This window comes from Rhineura floridana, chromosome 2, assembly GCF_030035675.1.
Source record: "Rhineura floridana isolate rRhiFlo1 chromosome 2, rRhiFlo1.hap2, whole genome shotgun sequence".
In the NCBI taxonomy this organism is placed as follows: Eukaryota; Metazoa; Chordata; class Lepidosauria; order Squamata; family Rhineuridae; genus Rhineura; species Rhineura floridana.
In genome coordinates this window covers 164,052,068-164,072,128 of record NC_084481.1, presented here as the reverse complement: position 1 = coordinate 164,072,128, position 20,061 = coordinate 164,052,068, and the positions used below count along the sequence as shown (strand labels likewise).

The 20,061-nt window shown below is 41.1% G+C and overlaps 1 protein-coding gene across 8 annotated transcripts in view; it reads right to left on the bottom strand.

Annotated features, from left to right (window-relative positions):
* Positions 1-20,061, bottom strand: part of SIPA1L1 (signal induced proliferation associated 1 like 1) — a 240,839-nt gene that overhangs the window by 17,516 nt on the left and 203,262 nt on the right. For 6 of the 8 annotated variants that reach the window (XM_061611187.1, XM_061611186.1, XM_061611188.1 and 3 more), the window contains 5 exons: positions 15,350-15,499; positions 7,699-7,817; positions 5,447-5,565; positions 2,449-2,894; positions 766-999 (listed from right to left, as the gene is read on the bottom strand). In XM_061611187.1, coding sequence (XP_061467171.1) covers positions 766-999; positions 2,449-2,894; positions 5,447-5,565; positions 7,699-7,817; positions 15,350-15,499 — 1,068 coding nt within the window. The remainder of the gene's footprint in view (positions 1-765; positions 1,000-2,448; positions 2,895-5,446; positions 5,566-7,698; positions 7,818-15,349; positions 15,500-20,061) is intronic. The other 2 variants (XM_061611192.1, XM_061611193.1) reach the window with 2 other exon arrangements.

The window sequence follows — 20,061 nt, the reverse complement described above, 5'->3', positions numbered from 1 at the left end:
CCCACTTCCCCAGCATTCCCCTTGGCATCCAGTTGAGGGGTTATTGGCATTATCTGGTGGAAAGTTTCTCTTTCACTAAAAGGAGTTGCCTATAAATCTACTCACCAGCTCTAATGTGTAGGATGCCCAGCAGAACGCAGATTCTGCTGGTGCTGTGTGTTGTGGTTTGGAGAAAATCAGGAACATGTCTTACCTTCCCCATTTCCTAACACAAATGAGATAAGACACACCTCCGCCCTGAGCTCTCTGTATAGAGGAGATGATTGGTAGAAACCATACATAATGGCTGATAAGCAAGCCAAGACAACACTTGTGGATTGCTGACTAACCATGACTTGAAAAACCTCTATCTTCAGTTCAGTCTTTATTACCAAAAGCCAATTCTTCTAAACAAAGATCCTCCTCTTAATATATTTAAAACTGGGCTGAGTGGAATCCTAAACACTATTGATGAGTTTTCAGTTTTCTGAGTTCATTTTATAAATCTTGCCATAGGGAAAATCTGCAATTGAAGAGATTGAACAAAGTTTTTAATTTACAGTTTTAATTCAATTATTTGAACACACTAATAATACACTTCAAGAGACAAAGGCAACGTTTCTATAGAATTTTTAAGAGGTTTTTTTTGCTGTACAATTCCCTTAATTGATTTAAATCATTGCACGACTTCTTAAGGGTTCTTCATGAGCGAAATTGCTATGCATTTTAGAGGCCTCTTCATGCTGAAAATTAGCATCCACCCAAATAGAACCAAAATGCTCTTACTTTCTTGAATCCATAAATCCCACAGAGTTTATTGTCCCTTCAGGTTTTTTCCATCCAATCAGGTACTTGCTAGTAGCCCCCTGGCGTGGGTAGAAAGTCCTAGGCCCAGAAGAGGAGGAAGAGGAGAAAGAAGGCGCAAGCTGTGGAGAAGTGGCAGAATGAAGCTCTTCTTTTGGTGAACTCCTGGCACTGGTGAAAACAATGGGGCTGGCAGAATGTCGGGAACCCATGGTACTGGGAGAGAAGCATAACAAAGACAAAGCTTGACTTAAATGTACTTGCTTATACCAAGCGCAATTAATTTAAAAGTTGCATTTTGTCACTTGGGAAAGATGCATTTTTTGGGGTGACAATGTTTTTTTTAAAAAAAAGCACAGCTGGAAACCAAGGCATAGAAACATGAACTACCTGACTTTAAATGTCAAGAGACCTATCCAGTCCTAAACTAATCTTAGCATCAACCTTAGTAAGAGAGAGGGATTGTGCAGACTAATTAGTACATTGTTTTCTCTCATTGCTGTGCTCCTGCAGCAAAACTATTATGTAGGAAAGGGGTGTGTGTGTGTAAGCAAGAATTGCACAGTCTGCTATGGCAATCTTGAGCATTCACTCAGCTTTTAAGACTAGATGGGCCACTGGCCTGATCCAGCAGGCTCTTCTTATGTTCTTATGTTTAACCAGAAGCATTTTGCTAGTGTTTGGTTTCACCTGGTTTAATCCTGACTTGCTGTTACATACTAACCATTTACAGTATGTCAACAGGCCTATGCAGCTATTTAAAATTTTCTTGAGTGACCAGCCATTATAATGATTGTTCTATATTGCTTTAGAAGGTTTTCTTGCCGCTGCTGCTGCTGTACACAACCCTGATGATTTGTGAGAGGGCAGTATATAAATTATTTTATATATAAATTAAAAAATAAGAACAACTAGAGATTGTGGATTAAAATTCTGGTTAGTTAAACAGATCAGCTTCATAACCCATGGTTTGAAGTTGGCTTGTTTAGAAACCACAATCTTTGGTTCACACATAACAAGCCAGAATTAGGGGAAACTGAAAGCACATGCCAACTTCTTCTGGTTCTGTAGGAGGAGGAGATGGGAGCTTGTGGGTCTGAGGTTTGTTTGGTCTCTTTCTGGCTCATATGCTTAATGCTAAACCATGGTTTAACATTATGTGTGAACCAGTGAGGGGTAGCCCTGTAGGGCAAGCCCAAAAGCTCCCATAGTAATAATTCCCATTATATAAAACTCTAGAATTTTTTAGACCTTAGTCATCCAGGTCTGTGTGTGAGAGAGAGAGGGAGGAAATGGAACATGTAATCCTGTAGCCTGCTCTCAAACCCTGCTTCTGTGGTTAAGGAATCTAGAGTGTCATATTTGCATTGGCTGTATACATCTGCAACATTGTATGCACAGCGTAACATACTGTATACTGCTACTATGCTCTGATCCAGATGCCCATCTGCTCCAAGACCCTCTACAATAAAGAGAAGAGATCCCCCATCCACAAATGGAAAGGCCAAACTCGTTTTCCGTTTCCAACTCTCTGCATTGTGCCTCTTTTCAAAGTGCTGAGCTAGCTGCCAAAAACATGGGTATGTCATTATTCGTAACACCCACTCCTCATGTCTGCAGAAAGATCTAGAAAGAGGCATCAATCATCATTTAAAAGAAAATTACCTTGCATGGGAAACAGCATCACTAAGGTTAAAAGCACTGCTTTCTCTTGTTAAAGGGTTGGAGGCTGGTTGACTTTTGGTATGAATATCCAAGCTTAATGAAGATTCTGTCTTCCTGTCCATCATGTGGCTGTCTTTTTCTAAAGTCCGATCTGCAATAGAGACTACTTCACTGGAACTGTGCCATAGTGGTGCCACTTTCTCTTTTACAAGTCCTGATCGGGGAGATGTTGCTGAGTTGCCCAGGGAGGCTGTGCTGCCGTGGCTGGGGCCATAGGAGGTGGTGTCAATACCACTGTCAGCAGAAGTACCTTGAAGATAGTTGTAGCTATTCAGCTCTGACTCAGTCCTATCTCCGCTGTCATACCACTTCTCATCACTATGGACACTAGATGCATTGCTGGACAGTGTATTACTGCTTGAATGACTGGAATAGTGGCTATCAGACTACCAAAAGGAAAAGGAAAAGGAAAAATTGTAGATTAAATTCAAGGTTTGGGGAGGAAATGACATAAAATGGGAGCAACTGTACATTAATGAAGATCAAATGTATGTATGCTGATATCTAAAATTAACAAGAACAACATTCATGAACAAATACTCAGCTAAAGACTTAAGCCACAGAATTAGGAACCTGAAACACCCATCAATGGACCACTTTATAAACGAAACACTCCTTTCCACAATTTTGCTTCATAAATTTGCTTTCAAATGCAAGAAAGTCCACTCTAAATTCATCACCACACAAATTTAATATATTCATATTTAAATGTAGTATATTTTAAAACAAACAAATCTACAAGTCCACAAGGATTCTAAGACTGAATTCTGACATTTTAGATGTTAGGGGAACAGAACACATTGAACGAATAACATTCCCTGTATTTCATGAATTTTCTTATAATCTGAAGTGAAACTTTTGCATCTTTTTTCATGGTATGCGGCACAACCTGGGTGCCAAAAGATCTTCTGCTTCCTGTCCCCCTGCATCTTGAATAAGGGGGTGGGATTTTTCTATACTGTAGAGCTACTGATCACTAGTCCCATGTCTGCCAGAACTATTTGCTTTGGACAGCAAATTATATCCTAATCATCACTGTAAGCTGTATGCAAGTTACAGTAAATTCATTTATTTTATTGTTTATTTATTTATTATTTGATGTATATCCTGCCTTTCCTCTCAGCAGGAGGCCATGATTAATGAAGTAGTTAAGCTGGCAGCAGCTTATCATATAAGAATCCATATGGATGAACTATGTTATGCTGGTAAATGTATAGAATAGTTATGTGTACTCTCTCTCTCATACACACACACACACATGAGAGAGAGAGAGAGAGAGAGAGAGAGAGAGAGAGAGAGAGAGAGTTAAGGAAATATTCAAATATAAAAGTGTGATCTTATGTAGTTATTAAAGGGAAAACCTATCACCTTTAAAGATTTCAATGGCTGGGGAGAATTCCTAGTTCTTGTGTTAGTTCCCTCTCCATCAGAAATCTGGCAATGCCACATTCTCTCCACACTGTGAAAAAGGGTAGCGTTTGTGCACTTTCAAGAATGTGGCTTAGTTAGTCAGACACCATAAGGGGTTAGAAATCAAGACTATGAGCAAGTCTGCATGTCATGTTACACCATGGTTTATGGCTTGCTGTGAACAAGCAGTGTGCTGGAATATGTTGCTCAGTGGCTCCTGCTTTGCTCTATCCCGCATGGAGCCAGTAGAAACAACTATGAGAACTGGTTTAGTGTCACTTGTGAACTAACATTTGCAATTTGTTTTTCTCCAAATCCACCATGAGCAGAAGCAAAACTTTGTTTGTTTGGAGAGAAACAAACCACAAGCACTAGTTTGCATGTAACACTAAGTCAAGTCTTTGAGCTCCCTTTGGGAAGAAGGGGAGGGCGATATACATTTAATAAATAAGCCCTATGAGTTATTTCTCCTGGCTCCAGCCAGGGTGAAGCAAAGTAGGACTGAATGAGCAGCATGCTCTAGTACACTGCTCATTTACAGTAAACCCTGGTTTATTACCATGACTTGTGGACATATAAGCAAAAAATATTCAAAACAGAAATTAAAACAGCAAGACAGGGAAAACTACAATGGAAAATGCAAGAGAGGTGTAATGGTTAGAGTGTTGGACCAGGGTTTGAATCCCCACTCAGCCATGAAGCTCACTAGGTAACCTTGGGCAAGTCAGTGTCCTTCAGCTTAACCTACCTTATGGGTTTTGTGAGGATAAAATGGAGAGGGAGAAATATGCATACCACTTTGGAAAGGTGGTATATAAATGTAATAATAATAATAATAATAATAATAATAATAAAGTGCTAAAAGTACATCTGAGGACTAATTCCAAAACCGCTCAACTTTACCCTGTAAAAATGTTGGTAGGTCACCAAAATCTTGCATGTAGAATATTGAACTAGCTAGAGGAATTTGAACAGAATCCTATTTCTAGAATAATCAAGGTTCCCACAAATCTAAAACCCTGCTTTTAAGTTGGCAGCAAAATGTTTCCATTAATAAACTTTATCTTCAAGCTGCCTTTAGCTCTTAAATAATGAGGCCAGCTCTACCGGTGCTGCCTCCATACTCCAACGTAGAACTATAGCTCAGGGAATGTAAAATATATTCACTAATATGCAAAAAACCTTGTGGTTTAAGAATGTACCTATAGCCCACAGATATTTCTATCAAACTTTAAAAAGCAAGAAAATTGGGCAGCTGTAGTGAATGCACCAGGGGAGCAAGACACCTGACCTCATCTCTGAGATATTAGACTGCCCTACAAATTTGTCAAAATGCAAGCACAATTTGGGTTGGTCTTTCACAGTCCAATCCACTTCCTGTGTAGCTTGGAATAATTTCACATTGCGGAATGCGAAAAATCCATGCTGACTATAGTATACAGCCACTCTCGTAGCTGTATAATGTTACCTTTGAAGAACTACTGAAAGAGCAAAACTCTTTAAATAACAGTTTTGAAAGTGAACTTACATGGCCCTGTTTGTTGGGAGACAAGTGGACTACTGGATCCTGCCTCATCAGTCTTCCAGTGGGGCTCTCTCTGAAGGATGGCAGCACCTTCGACACTGCAGGGAGATGGCATGTTGGTTCTGCAATACAGCATGGAAGACAGCATTTGCCTTCAGGAAGCTCCTGTTATCTACTGCTCGGCATTAAAACATTGAGAATCAAGAGTCTGAGAACCAAAAGGAGAGTATGCCATCTCTTCACCTCCTGAACTAAAGTTGCTGACCTGATACAGCTTGTCAAAAGCTGAAGAATCTTAATTATTTTGAACTACATCATTACTAGATTTGACAATTTAATTTTCTAAGAGTGTGTATAACAGTGTGTACTATTAACTGCCTGAAAACAGGAAACAATGCAAAAAGGGACTGATAGCACTGCACTCAGGTTTCTACCTATGACACGCCTCTTCACACCAAAACCACATTTCCCCCTATACCTGTTCCATTTTATTCAAGTTGATATTGGGGCATTTTACTTTCCAGAGCAGAATATTTTGGCAGCAATGTTCAGTGCCAACATCAACACACAACAGTGGGTCTGCAAAAGTAATTCTGAATAAGGCTAACTTTACACGTATTGTTACCATCTCAACAGTATAAAAACACATGTGATTAAAGTATTCTGCCAAACTGGAAACTAGGGATCAGTATAATCACAGGTTTTTCCTGTTAAGCAGATGTGGGGGATGGGGAATTACCATATGGCTTTAATAATAAGGCACAGCTCACTGAGTCTCTGAAGTTCCTAGAACAAAAGTGTATCTTTTGAATCTGAGAATCATATTTCATTTCCTGAACTCCTGAGGCATTCACTGAATACTTCAATCTGTCTTAAAGCCTACCTTATTTACCCAGTAGCAGTCTGCTGTGATGATAAGAATGATAGTAAGTGCTCAGCATCTTCAGTTTCCCTAGTTATGCCCTTTTCCAGCATTCAAATAACCTAAGAGAACGGAGTAACCCCCCCCACTAATCTAGCTGTCAATTATTGATGCATAGGATGATAGGAAAGAGAGTCTAACTCAGAAGTATCCTAGAAAGTCATAGAGCCTTTTTGCCTTGCAAGATATCATCATAAGCAATGTAACTTTTGTTCAAGGTCTTATCTGGTCTTCCAAGTACTTAGACAGCCCTATACACAAGTTGGGTCTGGTCTGTGTCAAATCCTAGTTTTCTAAATCTGATTGATGTTGTCTCAGAAAGCCTGTGGTTTTATTTTTAAATATCCAACCCAAATATCTTCACCTGCAGCTTCTATTATTCTTTGCTTACATCCCCACAGTAATTAGAGAATGTTACATGCTTGTTTCACCTGAGAACTGATTGATGCAACAGACCTCCCTCCTAGACCCTACAGCATGGATGCATGTGTGTATGGCTAACTAGGAAGCCACACTCTCAACAGTAGCATCCTTGACTAAAGCTTGTCACACTGCATCAGTGTCACTGCCAAGATGAATGAACCCTTAGTAAAATTCCTATTAATGCAAAAGCCTCAGCAGGATCTACTAGTGTCATGTCATTGCTTCAGTGCACAGCAGTTACAAATGAAGAGTAACAGGTCTATGTGCTGAAACTTCAAATCAGGGCTTAACAATGTAACTCAGCCGAAGAAATGTCTTCAACAATGCAGATCCTTGGCATTCAGCAAACTACTTAACTGCACAGCACACTGAAAATATACACAACAGTGGAAAGTGATTCTCATTGAACTATAGGTTTTGTTTCACTTATTTTTTTCACTTTTAAAAATCTGTACATGGGGGGTATTTATATCTACAACAATCAAACAACCAGTTTGCCTGTTTATAGCACTCTTCAAAAGGGAGCATCACAAAAGCAGCTATAAACAAAGTAAAAATTAAATTAAGCTGATGCAGTACTGAGAGATGAGGGCAAATAAACAGCAAGGCGAAGTAATAGGTGTACCTGCACAACAGCTTCTTAAAAAGGTAATTCAGGCATAGAGCCATTATAACAGATCAGTTCTCCAGAGAACTTTATTTTTACATCACATAATGTTCCCAGGTCTCAAGGATACAAAGTGCTGAATACAGTATTCCTCATATGTAATAATTAATTCTTATTAACAGGGGTAACATTAAAAACAATGGACTTGCTTCTTTTAAGAAGCTATACTTGCTGTGGAGGAAGAGGTTGCCAAAGTCACCTTGTGGTGAACACCATTTAATTTTTGCAGAAGGGATTACCCACCCATCTGGTCAGCAATGCTGTCCTCGCTTCTCTGCCAACTGGGGGTGGATTTGCCACTGCTGCTAGTATCTGTGTTCTGTCTGTCAATGGAGGCAGGGGATCTTCGACTCATTCCAAATCTGTGGAAAAGAATTATTCTTTAATCCCATACATGGAAAATGTGATGTACAACAAACATCTCTTTACACCAAGAAGCCACAAGTGCACAATGTACTTCTGATACAAAGGATTAAAAAAAAGTTACACTTTTCTTATTGTGGAAGCTGCTGACTTTTCTTTTTAGGATTATGAATTAAGAATATACTTCAACTGCCAAACATCCTTTGTATGTGGATTATGTTACCAACAGCTAAGTGTATGCCAAAACCAAAATCTAAATGATTACGGTAATAACTAACCCAAATACAAAATATGTGATCTTGTGATGCCCCTTCCTGCGCAGAGAAGACTCTGAAAGATGGAACTTGAACAACAGACACTTCTTTCACTGCTAGCCCAAGGGCCTCAGAGCTAACATCAACAACAAAACAGAATGATTCCATCACACTTGAAGGATTATCAGCAAAAAAATACCAACACACCTCACCTCAGTGGTGTTGTTGTTATGTGCCTTCAAGTCGACTACGACTTAGGGTGACCCTATGAATCAGCGACCTCCAAGAGCATCTGTCATGAACCACCCTGTTCAGATCTTGTAAGTTCAGGTCTGTGGCTTCCTTTATGGAATCAATCCATCTCTTGTTTGGCCTTCCTCTTTTTCTACTCCCTTTTGCTTTTCCCAGCATTATTGTCTTTTCTAGTGAATCATGTCTTCTCATTATGTGTCCAAAGTATGATAACCTCAGTTTCATCATTTTAGCTTCTAGTGACAGTTCTGGTTTAATTTGTTCTAACACCCAATTATTTGTCCTTTTCGTGGTCCATGGTATCCACAAAGCTCTCCTCCAACACCACATTGCCAATGAGTTGATTTTTCTCTTATCCGCCTTTTTCACTGTCCAACTTTCACATCCATACATAGAGATCGGGAATACCTCAGTAGACCTTCCAAATGTGAAAATCCTGCAAGGGGGTGCACCCTGACTGACACACTTTTGTATGATAGGCAATTGACATTTGCATACAGTGGTGGTGCAATCTGAATAAGTGTCTGCTCTGGGTCCACTGCAGGTGCAAAAACATGAGTTTATCAAAGATATTTACTCCTGACTTTGGTGAAGGAAAAGTATGTAAGATAGTTCATATTTCCACTTGGATGGAAGCACCACAGATACCAGGGATACCACAGAAAGACAGTAACAAGTGTGGAATTATCCTAGCAGTCCGTAAGCTAGTGCCAAAATGGTAGCAAAAGAACTGTTGATCCACTGAACTGGGGTGGTAAACCAATTCTAAATATCAGTGCAGGACATCTCAATTGATCATCATTGTCAGTGTGTATTTGAAGGAAGTTTACACAGGCAATTGTATTATAATCTGACAAGCTAGTTGTGTAATATCTGAGAGCATCTTGTGTCCAGAAGCAGTGTTAGGCTAGATGCAATTCCATCTCATAGAGGACTCTCTCCTGCAGGTGTGGATGTATGACTTGGGGTGATCACAAGAAGAGTTTTAAAACACCAGTGTGACATTTGTGACATGTGCAACGCGCCACTAGCCAGCAAAGTCCAATGGGGTGTGCTTCCTTGCCCTGCCTTTTCATTGGGAAATACAGGGCAACTAGACAGGAGGAAAGACTATCTAAACCACCTCATCTTCTCTCAAGGAAAAGGCTGGCAGTAAGGTGCTGGATGGGAAGCTAGTTACTATAACTGATAGCAAGGCCAGCCAAAACCCAGAATTCCTGGGGTTAACAGGCACTGATTATAGTAAACTGACAGTCCTTAGATCTTGCAAGAGACCCAGTGCCTGCAGGAAGAAGGAGAACATCGCCACCCAGGGAAGGAGAGCCTGCTGTTGCTGCTGCTGCTGTTGGAACACCACCTCCACCACCCTTCCCAGTGGGACTGCTGCCTGGCAGACGTGCCTGCTGCAGGACCAGGTCCCCAGCCAGCTGTGACTAATTTCCATCACCTGTCCCTCTTTGGAGGGATACATAAGCCGGCTGGCTGAGGTGGCCTGGGAGACCCAGTGCCTGCAGGAAGAAGGAGAACATCGCCACCCAGGGAAGGAGAGCCTGCTGTTGCTGCTGCTGCTGTTGGAACACCACCTCCACCACCCTTCCCAGTGGGACTGCTGCCTGGCAGACGTGCCTCCTGCAGGACCAGGTCCCAGGTACCCAGCCAGCTGTGACTAATTTCCATCACCTGTCCCTCTTTGGAGGGATACATAAGCCGGCTGGCTGAGGTGGCCTGGGAGACCCAGTGCCTGCAGGAAGAAGGAGAACATCGCCACCCAGGGAAGGAGAGCCTGCTGTTGCTGCTGCTGCTGTTGGAACACCACCTCCACCACCCTTCCCAGTGGGACTGCTGCCTGGCAGACGTGCCTCCTGCAGGACCAGGTCCCAGGTACCCAGCCAGCTGTGACTAATTTCCATCACCTGTCCCTCTTTGGAGGGATACATAAGCCGGCTGGCTGAGGTGGCCTGGGGTTTTGTCTTTTATTTTGTTTTTTGTTTTTGTTTGTTTTTTCTTTTGTGTTTCATTGGTTTTAGCTATGGGTGGGTTCGGTTTCGTTTTATATTGTAGTTCTTGGGTTTTTATGTAGTTTGTATGTTGTATTTTACTTTATCTTGTACGCCGCCTAGAGTGGCCGCTTGTGCGGCCAGATAGGCGGCCTAGAAATAAAATTTATTATTATTATTATTACTATTCCTTAACCAGGATTCAGATTTCACACAAAATTTCATGATACTGTATGCTTAAAGTAAGTGTTCTGCTGATTTATAATTATTTGGTTTAAAAGCAAATTAACACATCATAAGCTGAAAGTTACAGATGTCCAGCATACTTCCATATACACTACAGATAAAAAGCTTTTAGAAAAAACATTGTTTCATGTGGTACTTTTGCTTGGAACCAATCAGTCAAAATCTGAGTCCTGGCTCACAGACCATCAAGCTGTACTATTTGAAAGCAGGAGTCCCAGGCAAAATCTTTAACAAAAAAGCCTCATTATTTTAGAAGAAAAATTGAACACAATGGGACTTATTTCTGAGTAAATATACACACCACTGCATAATACTGAAATGCTTTTGGGAAGTGGCTGTTCATGTGTGAATTTCTGCTGTCTGCTTTAGTCACTTCACTACTACTTTCCAAGGTTTTTGATTGCCACTTGTATTAAACAATTGCACTCTAATTTCCTTCATGCTAACAATTTAAAAATGGGTACACTTTGTAACCACTAGATTCCAATCACTTAAATCATTCAGAAATGTTTGTTGCAATCAAATTTATCATTCATTTTAACAATTATGCAATCCCTCTGTGGATCACAGCTTCAGCACTGGTTAATAGTCATAGTCAGAGATAGGATGAGAGTGAGTTGACAAGACGATGAACAGGGAACAGCAACAATGAAGATTGGTTGGCCTGGTGACTAGGGATATTATTACTGGTATCCCTTGGTTACTCAAATTTGCAACTTTGTGAAAAATCTGGACTTTCAAGTAATGGCCATAGCCAGGAATTCTACCAAATCCATCAAGAATATGCTTTTTCAGATTCTGACATTGTGGCTGCATGCAAGATTGCCATCATGATCTTGAAAGTGCACCACTGTTATAGGACTCCCATTCAAAACTAGAGTTAATAAAGAATGTGGGGGACAACTGCTTTCTAATGTCCGATTCCAGTATCTGTGGTCAGCCAAGAATGACGGTATTTTTCACAGTCTGACAACTACAAAGCATAAAGGCATACAGGGCCAGTTTCAGTACATTTCCCATCCACAGTGTCTGGGGGGTGGGCGAGGGAAGATGGACAAAGAGAAATGTTGCTTATTGGGGACTAAAGGTGACAATAATTTGTCAAAATACATTATCGTTTTCAAAAGACAATTTCAGGAGTTGGGACCTGGACAGACCAATCTGTTGATAGGACTGTCTTGAGCAGCATAGTATTTCAACATCATAAGATATATCCTGCTGAAGTATTTTCACATATAGTCATCAGCTAGAATTACCTCAAAGCCATTTCATACATATAAAATCTTACTCTTGGAACTGGCCGCATAAAAGAACACAGTATATATTAGAATTATATAACGTAAAAATCAATGGACAGATATATAAAGAAACAAGCAAGAATTAAACAAGGTTTGGTTGTGGGGTCTCTTGTCCAAAATTATGTCAATCAATTTTTTTTTACAATTTTTTACAATTTTCTAATCAAACCAATCTGTGGAAACAATGTTATTCCTTTTGAATACAATGCCTATTCTGGATATGGCTTTCTCTACTGGATGTTCCGGCTTGGGACTTCATGGCCTCCATGGTGACCATGGCATTGTCTCAAGTTGTCACTAGTCTGACACATAGGGCAGGGCACACTCTCGCAATGAAGGAAAGGGTGGTCTGGAGATGGTGGTGCTGGATGTCACCCCATTGTTATGGTCAGACCACTTCCCTGGTGAAATTTAGGATTAGGGGTCCAATCCTCCCCTGCAGGGGTGGTGGGCAGATTAAGATTGTCCCTAGAGTGTAATGGAATCCTCTGAATTCCTGAATGTCCTGGGGGAGTTTCCAGTAGCAGGTGACTATGCTGAAGCCCTTGTCAGGCTGTGGAACAATTAGATGCATCAGGTTCTTAACACGGTTGCCCCTGAATGCCCTCTCTGGCATTGTGGAGCCCAGTTTGCACCTTGGTACACGAGTGAACTAAGGGCAATGAAATAGGCTGACGTCGGCTACAGAGCAAGTGGGGCAAGATATGATTGAGAATGACTAAAACAACATAACCATGCCTACTGTGTGGCAGTGAGGGTGGCGAAGAAGGCCCACTTCTCTGCCACCATCGCATCCTCAAGTAGCTGTCCATTTGAGCTTTTTTGTATTGTTGGCGTATGTTAACATCAACTCCAGGAAATGGAGTTTTAGACTCTTCGGAAGCCCACTGTGAATTGTTTGCAAGGGTAAAGTTGCTCACCTCCGTAGCAATCTTGATGCCCTATCCACATCTGTAGTCCCTAGTGTAATGTCTGCTGTAACTTTTTGGGATTTGTTTCAGTTGATGCAGCCTGATGACGTGGACAAGGTGCTTGTGACAATGCAGCCCACAATGTGTCCTCTCGACCCTTGCTCTTCTTGGCTTATTAAAGCTTGCCAAGGAGGTATGGGTGAATGGACCCAGACTGTGGTCAACACGTCCCAACCACTCTGAAAGAGACTGTGATCGAACTGCTCCTGAAAAAGCCCACCCTGGACCCATTGGTTTGTGACAAGTACTACACGGTTGCAAATACACCCTTTTTAGGGAAGATGATCAAGAGGATTGTGGTACAGCAATTGCAAGTACTGTTGGATGAAACAGATCATATTCTCCCATTACAATGTGGGTTCAGGCCTGGTTATGGATGATCTTTATTGGGAGAAGGACAGGGGGAGTGCTACCCTGTTACTCTTACTTGATCTCACAGCAGCTTTTGGTACTATTGACCATGGTATCCTTCTGAGCCAACTTGGTGAGATGGGTATTGGCGGCACTGGTTTACAGTAGTTCTTGGCCCCCTGGCAGTAGTGCTGTGGGATGCTGCAGGGTACTAACTTGTTTCCAATGCTGTTTAACACTTTTATGAAGTCCTTGGGAGTGGTCATCAGGAGATCTGGAGTGAGGTGACAGCAGTACGCTGATGATACCCAGCTCTATTTCTCTGTAACTTCTGAATCGGGAGATGCTGTGCAAGCCCTGGACCACTGCCTGGACTCGGTGGTAGACTGGATGAGGGCCAATAAACTGAGTCTGAATCCTAGCAAGACGGAGGCGCTGTGGGTTGGTAGTTCCTGTGTTCGGGTAATTGGTCAATTGGCTGCTTTGGATGGGATCGTACTCCCACTGAAAGAGCAGGTTCATAGTCTGGGGGTGTTCCTGGATTCATCTTTGTCGCTAGAGGCCCAGGTGACCTCAGTGGCTAGGAGTGCCTTTTACTAGCTTTGGCTGGTAAGACAGGTATGGCCATTTCTGGATCGGAATAGCCTGACCACTGTTGTTCATGCATTGGTAACCTCCAGGCTGGATTACTGTAATGTGCTCTAGGTGGGGCTGCCCTTGAGGTTGGTCCAGAAGCTGCAAGTGGTGCAAAATGCAGCGGTACAACTGCTCACTAGGGCAAGGTACTGCCAACATGTTACCCCGCTGTGGAAAATATTGCACTGGCTGCCCATTAGCTACCAGGTCAAGTTCAAGGTTCTGGCTTTGGCGTATAAAACCCTATGTGGCTTGGGACCAGGATACCTGGAAGATCGTCTTACCCCTTATATACCCAGTCAATCATTGCGCTCTGCAGGGAGGGCCTCCTGCAGTTACCATCTTATCAGGAGGTCTGTTTCACACAATATAAGAAGCAGACCTTTAGTGTTGTGGCACCGACACTTTGGAACTCTCTTCCCTTAAATATTAGACAGGCACCATCTCTGTTATCTTTTTGGTGCCTACTGAAGACCTTCATCTTTCAGTAAGCCTTTTAAGTAGAGACCTTATGCCAGTCTGTGTCTGTACTGGAACTGCTTTTTAAGAAGTTTTAAAGGGTTTTTTAAAAATATTTTAAAAATGTTTTGTTTTAATATGTTTTAAAGTCTTTTGATTTTAACATGTTTTAAAGTACTTTTAGTGTTTTTGTTTGCCACTCCAGGCTCCTTCTGGGATGAAGGGTGGTGTGTGTGTATATATATATATATATGTATAAAAATAAATAAATGTTTTTATATTTTAATGGCTGCTCTTTCTTTGTGAGGTGCCAAGAAGGTTAGTATAGACTGAAAGGCAGGATAGAAATTAGATACCGAAAATAAATTATTAAAGAAAAAATGGTATGAAAAATACATGAAAGACATTAATGCTATGAGCTCAGCCATAATATTCTCCACAACCTCCAAGCCATCTGCCATTGCAATTTTTATTAACTTTTAAATACTTTCATTAAAGGATTAAAGAAAAAAAGACTTGGCAGTAATCCTCTTTCTACCCATTATTTTTCTTGTGTGGACTCATGTGATTCTCCCTCCCATCTCCTCCCCCCAAGTGGCTAGGAGGACTTTGCTAGCATTTACTTCCATTCCTACTGATTGCTCTTATGTACTAACCAAAGACTGTGCTTAAAACAAACTCTGGTCAGTTACTAAGCAAGTCAACCTCAAACAATGGCTTATGAAGCTGCTTTGTTTAACTGAAGTTTGTTTCAAACCAAGATTTCTGGTTTGCTCACAACAGTCCAGAAATAGGAGAAACAAAGTAAATGCTAGCAAAGTCCTTCTCACAGCTGCTTGGAAGGAGAAGAGGGAAGGAGAGGGGAAGTGCGAGTGTATAAGTTTTCATTCGTGCTTCTTCCTGCTAATACACATAGCAAAAAAACATAGTCTAGTGTTGTGTGAACCAGCCTACTGAGTTTAACAAGAGCTGATAAGGAACTAAATACCAATTTACTTTTTTCTCCAGTCTCCCCTCAAAAAGCAACCAAACAGTACACAGAAAAAATTTAACACATGACAGCCTACCCTTCAGGCATAGATTTTTGCCTGTAGGTGCCTCCACCAGAGCCAGTTTCACTCGAGGATGACAAATTGCTGGGAGAGTTACGACACTGCTGTGATCTTGCTAAAGCAATGGATGAAACGGTGACATAGACATCAGAGCCAGGAGATAATCTGTTTAATACAAACAACCCCAAATTCTACATTATCAAAAGAACCACCATAGTGCAAAGTCTGATAAGGCAACAACACTATTATGGGAACTGCCACATCAGCAGTTTCAGTTCATTGAGACAGTAAACAATGAAGCCAGATGGAGGGCAGTACAGTACGTATATTCCCCTATTGACTTACTCCCTATGGAACAGTGGAGATGGGGAGCAGGCAAAGGGGGGACTGTTCCCAAGGACTTCCAGAAATAAATCTGCTGAATTGCAGTTGCTTTTTGCAAGCAAGGAGTATTAACACACAGCACATTTCATACAAATTCTAAATAAAAAGTGGTTTAACTAAGCACTTCAGAAGAAGCTGTAGCAAGCAGTTTTAAAAACTTGGTATTAACCAATATGTTCTATGAAACACACCACAAGTTTATTTATTTATTATTTAATTTATATCCCGCCCTTCCTCCCAGCAGGAGCCCAGACGGCAACATCAAATAATGGCATGTTAGGTACAGGATAGTTAAGAAACAAGATGTAAGATATTTGCAAGTACAAGTCTTTGCATTATAGGAATATTTCATTTTTAATAGCTCTCATACAATATATACCAATTATATAGCATAAGTAATAACAATAGCCTAAAGGCCTGTTCACACAATTAGCATTCCTAGGTAACAAGCCCCCCTTTAGGATGCACACCTTAACGTGGTGAGGGGGTTTCAGAGTGCTGAAGAAGCTGAGAGCAATGCCATCAGGAGTCTAGTCCAAGAGGCTAGACTCCTAGCAGGGGCACCCAAGGCAGAATAGTCAAAGCTGAGAAACCAGACTCAGAGGAAGACAATGGTAAACCACTTCTGAATATCTCTTACCACAAAAACCCTATGAACAGAGTATCCAAAATGCAACACGAGATAGTGCTGGAAGATGAGACCCCCCCAGGTCAGAAGGCACTCACAGAGCTACTGGGGAAGAACAAAGGACAAGTACGAGTAGTGCTGTGAGTAATGACACAACTGGGTCAAAGCTGAAAGGAAGCCCAGAGGCTGATGCGCACAGATGCGAAAGGAGAGTCTGGAGTTGTACGACGCACACAATAGGAACATGGAATGTGAGAAGCATGAACCAAAGAAAGTTAGAAATTGTCAAGCAAGAAAGGGAGCATATCAACATTACAACACTTGGTGTAAGTGAATTATAATGGACGGGAATGGGACATTTTCAATCAGGCAACTACAAAATATTTTATGCAGGAAATGAGAAATCAAGACGAAACGGGGTTGCTCTAATAGTGAGAAGTGATGTAGCAAAAGCAATTAGGAGCTATAACGCAAGGTCTGAGCGAGTGATATCAATGAGATTAAATGGAAAACCTATTAACATAACCATCATCCAAGTCTACGCTCCAACATCGAATGCAGAAGAAGAAGAATTGGAGAGATTTTACGCAGAAGTACAGGAGGAAATTGATCACACACCAAAACAAGATGTGCTGATAATCATGGGGGACTGGAATGCAAAAGTAGGGAACAGAGAAGAATTAGGAATTGTGGGGAAATGGGGCTTAGGAGATAGAAATGAAGCAGGAGAAAGACTTTTTGAATTCTGTGAAGCCAATGATTTGTTTCTTGCCAACACATTTTTTGAGCAACCAAAAAGACAACTGTACACGGGGACATCACCAGATGGTCAGTATAGGAATCAAATTGATTATATAACTGGAAACAGAAGATGGAGAAGTTCCATACTTTCCGCAAAAACAAGACCAAGGAGCAGACTGTGGTACAGATCATGAACTGATAGTATCGAAAATCAGAGTAAAGCTAAAGAAGAACAACAAAGCACTCATAATGCCAAAATACAATTTAAATAACATCCCAGAAGAATATAAAGATCAAATAAGGAACAGGTTTGAGGCTTTAAACTTAGTTGACAGAGAACCAGAAGAACTATGGACTGAAGTCAGGGACGTTATCAGGGAAGAATGCAAAAAGACAATAGCTCTAGTTAAAAAGAGAGAAAGACCTCAATGGATGACTGAAGAAACTCTTAACATGGTTAAAGAGAGAAGGAAAGTAAAAGCAAAAGCAGATAGAAACACGGTCAGAACCCTAAATGCAACTATACAACGACTAGTACGTAGGGACAAAGAAAACTATTACAATAGTTATTGTATAGAAATAGAAAAGGACAACAAAATGGGAAGAACAAGAGCCCTATTCCAAAAGATTAGAGAAATGAAAGGGAAATTTAAACCACGAGTAGGGATGTTGAATAATCAACAGGAGAACACACTGACTGACCGAGATGAAATAAAAGGAAGATGGAAGCAATACACTGAAGAGCTCTATAAAAGAGATGACAGGATGACAGATTCATTCACGGAGGAACCATATGATGAAGAACCAGAAATTTTAGAATGTGAGCTGAAAGCTGCCCTTAAAATTCTTGGAAGAAACAAATCACCAGGAATAGATGGCATACCAATAGAGTTGCTACAAGCTACTGAGAATGAATCTGTCCAAATTTTGACAAAGATTTGTCAAGAAATATGGAAAACTAAACAATGGCCCACAGACTGGAAGCGTTCAATATATATCCCACTTCCAAAGAAAGGGGATCCCAGGGAATGCAGTAATTACCGAACTATTGCCTTAATATCCCATGCAAGTAAAGTAATGCTCAAGATTCTACAACAAAGGCTCTTACCGTATATGGAGCGAGAAATGCCAGACGTCCAAGCTGGATTTAGAAAGGGAAGAGGCACCAGAGATCATATTGCAAACATACGTTGGATAATGGAACGGACCAAGGAATTTCAGAAGAAAATCACTCTGTGCTTTATAGATTACAGCAAAGCCTTTGACTGTGTAGATCATGAAAAACTATGGAATGCTTTAAAAGAAATGGGGGTGCCACAGCATCTGATTGTCCTGATGCGCAACCTATACTCTGCACAAGAGGCTACTGTAAGGACAGAATATGGAGAATATTGGTTCCCCATCGGAAAGGGTGTGAGACAGGGTTGTATTCTATCACCCTATTTGTTTAATCTGTACACAGAACATATCATACGGAAAGCGGGATTGCACCAAGATGAAGGAGGTGTGAAAATTGGAGGGAGAAACATCAATAATTTAAGATATGCAGACGATACCATACTCTTAGCAGAAACCAGTAACGATTTGAAACGAATGCTGATGAAAGTTAAAGAGGAAAGCACAAAAGCAGGACTACAGCTGAACGTCAAGAAGACTAAAGTAATGACAACAGAGATTTAGGCAACTTTACAGTTGACAATGAGGACACTGAACTTGTCAAGGATTATCAATACTCGGCACAGTCATTAACCAAAATGGAGACAATAGTCAAGAAATCAGAAGAAGGCTAGGACTGGGGAGGGCAGTTATGAGAGAACTAGAAAAGGTCCTCAAATGCAAAGATGTATCACTGAACACCAAAGTCAGGATCATTCAGACCATGGTATTCCTGATCTCTATGTATGGATGTGAAAGTTGGACAGTGAAAAAGGCGGATAAGAAAAAAATCAACTCATTTGAAATGTGGTGCTGGACGAGAGCTTTGCGCATACCATGGACTGCAAAAAAGACAAATAATTGGGTGTTAGAACAAATTAAATCAGAACTGTCACTAGAAGCTAAAATGATGAAACTGAGGTTATCATATTTTGGAGACATCTTGAGAAGACATTATTCACTATACTAAGACAATAAGACAATAATGAAAAACAGATGGGAGTAGAAAAAGAGGAAAGCCAAACAAGAGATGGATTGATTCCATAAAGGAAGTCACAGATCTGAACTTACAAGATCTGAGCAGGGTGGTTCATGACAGATGCTCTTGGAGGTCGCTGATTCATAGGGTCGCCATAAGTCGTAATCGACTTGAAGGCACATAACAACAACAACAACAACAACAACAACAGGTAACAAGCCCATGAACTCACTTCACACTTTGATTTATTTAGGAATCACATCAAAGGTGGTGGGACAGTTAACATTATTGCTGTTTTTATTATTTGAGCCTCCCTGGATGTTTTTTAAAGTGAAGATGTTTGACACATAAGTTTTAAAATATATAAATAAATGACAGAGCAATTGTGTATATGTGGTGGAGGAAGGTGAGTGAAAGACCTGCACTGAACCAATGCTACACCCAGAACCCCTCTGGATCACTCTGGCCAAGGCAGGAGTCGGGGTGTGTGTGTCTTCTCACTCTCTCTCTAACCCAGCCACCCTTTTTACTATACCTATACCAGTTCCAGGCTGGCATAGGTTGGGGACCAGATCTGTGGGTGTGATGGGGAAAGGAGGGGGCTTTGGATCCACTGGATCCAAGACTGGTCTGGACAAATCCTCAGAATATCTTATTTTGGCACTTAGTGCCAGCAGGGACACCATTGGTGATAGTTCTATGCCCCTGCAAAACTTTCTGTGGGTGCACTGGGGCCTCTGGGGCAAATGTATTGCTTCACTAGTGGAGCTCCTCTCCTACAGTTGAGAGGCACCTCCACCCTATCCTCTTCCGTCTCCTAAGCCAGAATGCCCTGCCAAT